Source organism: Argentina silus, assembly GCF_951799395.1.
Source record: "Argentina silus genome assembly, chromosome: 22".
Taxonomy (NCBI): Eukaryota; Metazoa; Chordata; class Actinopteri; order Argentiniformes; family Argentinidae; genus Argentina; species Argentina silus.
Window position 1 is genome coordinate 4045399 of NC_139676.1, and position 5000 is coordinate 4050398.

Sequence of the window (5000 nt, forward strand, 5' to 3'; positions counted from 1 at the left end):
AGGCAGAGAGAGAGAGAGGGAGAGAGAGAGGCAGAGAGAGAGAGAGAGAGAGAGGTAAAGTGATAAAGGTGATGGAGTGTGGTAATTGATACTCAGATCAGTACAGGATCAGAGGGTCAAGTTTAAGTACCAGCTCAGTTTCAATATTCTCTCCCTCTCTCTCTCCCCTCACTTCCTCTATCTCCCTCCTACTCTCGCCCCCCCCCCCCCCCCCCCCCCCCGCCCCAACACACACACACACACACACACACACACACACACACACCCTCTCCTTCATCTCCATCTCTCCCTCCCTCCCTCCCTCCCTCCCTCCCTCTCTCCTTCCCTCGGTTCTCCTACGGTGGCAGGGAAGCTGATAAAGGTCAAATAGACATTATAAATCAAATGTGATCAGTGTTCGTCTCTCTGTGGCTGTCCTTCACCCCCGGGCAGCGCCAGGCAGGATATACAGGCACTCACGACCATATATGGACATCTCATTACCATAAGGACTCCTCATTACCATGTAAGGACATCTACACAGAAACCCAGTGTACATCACAGTGCAAAAAGAGGGAAGAGAGAAGCCCATAATGTAGGTTCAGTGAGTGTGTGTGTGTGTGTGTGTGTGTGTGTGTGTGTGTGTGTGTGTGTGTGTGTGTGTGTGTGTGTGCAAGGCGGCGGCGGGTCGACTTCTGCCGTTAAGTTGCTACGGTAACATCATTGTGACCCCTCCGGCTACCTGTCAACCTGTCAGCCAATCAGAGGGAATCTGTTTAATTGGCTGAAATGACTCTCAGTCGTTCATCAACTCCCATCTCCATCCCATTTACACATCTCATCTCATTCCATCTCTCTTTTCCCTCATTCCCTCTCTTCCATCTTCTCTGGCTCCCCCCCCCCCTCTCTCTCTCTCTCTCCCTCCTTCTTGCTCTCTCTTGCTCTCGCTCTCTCTCTCTTCTCCTTCTCCCCAGGCCCAATTAAGGCCCTTACCAGTACAATTATATAGAGAGAGGGAGGGGAGAGAGAGAGAAAGAATGGGGGAAAAAAATAAAGAACATACCGTAGTAAAGGAGGTGGTAGAATCAGCTTTTCTCGTCTTTAAACAAAGAGAAACCCTCTGAATGTTTCATGCGGTGTTGAATAAGACATGCTCTGGGCATGTGTGTGTGTGTGTGTGTCATGTCGAGTGGTACTACAAGAGGAACAGAAATCAGCACTTAAGAGGGATGCTCCCTGTCCAGTCACTATAACATGGGAAGCAGAGAGGGATGAAAGCAAGGAGTCAGTTGTACAGTAGATATTGAGATTCACCCACTCTGAAGAGAGGATGATCCGCAAGTACAGTACGTACTCCAGTATGACTACACTGCATGATAGGGCATAATTGGTTTCAAATGCATCACTGTCACTCTGTCAAAGCCAATCCAGTCCCATCAAGAGATAAACACCACAGGACGGGTGGAGGGGAGGAAAAGGGAGGAGGGGAGGAAAAGAAAGGAAGGGAGAAGAGGGGGAAAGAAAGAAAGAAAGAAAGAAGAAGAGGAGGAAGGATAGAAGGAAAGAAGAAGAGGAGGAAGGATAGAAGCAAGCTTGACCAGGGATAGGTCCGTAAAAAAACACACATTCTGATCTATTTGGTGGCATAATGTGCTTTCTGCAAGATAAGAACATTTTGCAGTGCAACACTGAATTGACCACAACTGTGTTTAAAAATGGCAAAAAAAATGTTTTACACCTTTTCAATGTAGTCGGAATTACTACACTATTCAGGAAGTACAGGCAATTCCAGTCGCAAAATTCAATGTCCTGGGTCAATTGAATCAGAAAAAATGGGGAAGGTTGTTTTCAGCAGAGACACAATGTCAACCAACGACGGTGAATGACGCGGTACACATACATACAGATGACAATTCCTGAGTATGGATGAGGTGTAGTATGTTGATGTTTGAGTTTACTCCAATTACTTGAGTGTACATTACTAAACAGTATGCTCTAGATAGCAAGTAGCACTGCGGGCTTATTAAATGTGTTCAGTAAACACAAAGAGAGTAAATAGGAGAACAGAGGGCACTGTTAGCGTTTTCCATAGAGCATTGCATAACGCCAACCGCTCACGGAAGTCGCTATTGACTAACAACCCTCTCGTAACTATTCTGTATATGTCTACTAGTAGGCATGTGTGCTCCATTCATTCAAACTCATGTTTCTTCTCAACGGAAGGTTAAAAATAATTTGATATTCAGTATATGTCACATTAGTTCGAAAATAAATGTATTCTATGATATTATTAGGAAAATGAGGTGGTTGTAGAGCTGTTTTTCGGGGGACCATTTGCTGTGCATTTTCAGTCACTTTTCTTGGTCTCTACTTAGAACCGAGTCTCCTCATACAGTATAGCACAATGCACTCTGATATTAGCTGTTAGCACTGTTACCCCAAAATGGTAAAAGCCCCACCTCTTGGTTTCATCCTCTTTGGTAAACAGTAAGCAGTATGAGAATTCAGACTGGCCCTGCTCCCCCTGTGCGCTTGCATTAGTGTCCCCTGTCCAACACAGTCGACACACATTAGTTCCCCAGCAGGATCGATGGGTGAGACATGACAGGGGCCCACACGCATGCACACACACATACATACACACACACACACACACACACACACACACACACACACACACACACACACACACATACATACACACAGACACACACACACACACACACACACATACACACACACACACACACACACACACACACACAGATGGGTGCGGAAACAACCAGGCCATGGGGGCAGCGCTCCACTGGCCTAGCAACCAGGTAGTTCCTCTAAAAGTACTTCTCCCAGGGAGATTCCCCCAATTTACCAGAGAGTGTGTGTGTGTGTGTGTGTGTGTGTGTGTGCGTGTGTGTGTGTGCGTGTGCGTGTGCTTGAAATGCATTGTGTTTGAGTGTGTACCCTGGCACAATTGGTGTGTGTGTGTGTGTGTGTGTGTGTGTGTGTGTGTGTGTGTGTTTTAGTGACTTTAATGCTGACACAGGCAGACTACGATGTTCTACGATGCGACCATGGCAACAGCCCAGCATGCTAACACTGGAACTTGGCTCCTGGCATTTGTATTTTTTTTTTTCTTCTTCTTGATGTAGTTTTTATTTATTCAGCAATTATGTATTTATATTTTATAGAGTACACAGAGTGCTGACCGCGGCAGACACACACACTTGACACACATACACACACTGACACACACATACACATACACACTCACGCATAAATAGAAAGGAAACTCATCTTAATAAGGCCCTTAGGAGTTGCTGACGTTGTTTTACCTGAGAATTTTTCCACTTCCACCTGTACACATACTGTAGACCTACTGTACAGATGTGATATGGGTCTGGAGAGAGTGAATGGGAGTAAAAGAAAGAGGGAGAGAGAGGAAGAAAGAGAGAGAGAGAGAGGAAGAGAAAGAAGGGAGAGACAGGAGGGGATAGGTCTCTCGGGGAGGTGAAGTGTGTCTCATGGATTAGTAACTCGTGTTGCCAAGGAAACGGCTGCTGGTAGCAACGCCGATGACAGGCTACAGTAACCCTGGAGATTCATTAGGGACGGTCACTATGGAAGCGTCCAATAAGAGAAAAATGTTATCTCTTTTCTCCCTTCCTCCCTTTTCCCACAGTTAATGGGTTGGGGGGGCGGGTAACTTCAGGAAATGCCTCCCGTCCCACACACACACACACACACACACACACAGACAGACACACAGACACACACACACATACACACAGAGAGAGAGAGCTCTGACCCTGCTACTGTGCAGAGAGTGTTTACCCTGTCTGTAAACATCAAGAGACAAGGTGCATTATGGGTATCTCAGTCTGAACTATGAGAGAAAACAACACACACACACACACACACACACACACACACACACACACACACACACACACAGGCTAGGCCTCTCTTTTCCACATCAACAACCACTGAGGACAACTCAAGGGTCAGACCTCATCCATTAGAATCAGACATTTAAAATGTTGATCTGGTATATACATCTATGCCAGTGCCAGTAAGACTGTCCTATAAACAGCTATAAAATCAACCAATGAAATCACACAACTGCTGAGTCAACCATTACATCACATTAAACAGGCCCATATAAATCTATTGTAAACATCTCGTACAGAAGAAAACAGCGTGGAAACATGCGTGGGACGGCCCGCGGCCGGTAAACACGGCTATAGAATTGCTGTAACTTCGCACGAATACGCACACGCGCGCGTGCGCGGGCACACATATACACACACCAGCGCGCACACACACACGCATATACATACATAGAACACGCACGCGCGGGCGCACAAAAACACAGCGCGCGCACGCACGCACGCACGCAATCACACACACACACACACACACACACACACACACACACACACACACACAGTAACAGGACAACGGTACAGTGCAATAAAGGATATGGGTGGCAGACAGCTCGCAGGCACCAGCAGCGCGGGCGACTGGCTTGGCTCAGACCGAACAGGACCATGGGGGCCAGATCTGGGTACGGCAGCTCCCCGGTGTCCCCCTGCTCCCCCTCCTCCCCCTTCTCTCCCGGTATGGGCACCCGTACCCCCTCCTCCTCCTCCCTCTCCTCCCCCGGTCCCCCCGGGGGCTCGCGCAGGTCTCGCTCCTCGCCATCAGTCATGACGCGCGGCGGGCAGCACGAGCCTGCGGGGACCGGGAACCGGGAATCAGGGGATCAGTGGACGAGCATAAAGGCCGACATGAACACTCCTATCTGGTCAGTTCAGTACAGATGTCTGATGCGTGACAACTTCAACACGATGAACAGCACATTTCACAGCTGGGACACATTCATTTAAACGCAGTTTAAAGTTATGTTCATGATTTATAGGTTTGTTTTATACTATGCTAAACTCCAAATAGATGTTTAGATAGGCTACGGATTAAATGTACTTGTCAGTATGCCAAAGACAAACCAGAGTCCGCTAAAGTAG

General features: G+C 47.5%; 2 protein-coding genes across 2 annotated transcripts in view; one reads left to right on the top strand and one right to left on the bottom strand.

Moving 5' to 3' along the window:
* cacna1hb (calcium channel, voltage-dependent, T type, alpha 1H subunit b) overlaps positions 1-4687 on the bottom strand; it is a gene marked incomplete at its 5' end in the record, with an annotated part of 40888 nt that extends 36201 nt beyond the window's left edge. The window contains one exon of the mRNA XM_083694252.1: positions 4439-4687. Coding sequence (XP_083550378.1) covers positions 4439-4687 — 249 coding nt within the window. The remainder of the gene's footprint in view (positions 1-4438) is intronic.
* The window catches only part of syngr1b (synaptogyrin 1b), a gene marked incomplete at both ends in the record, with an annotated part of 181636 nt that overhangs the window by 40559 nt on the left and 136077 nt on the right, over positions 1-5000 (top strand). The window lies entirely within an intron of this gene.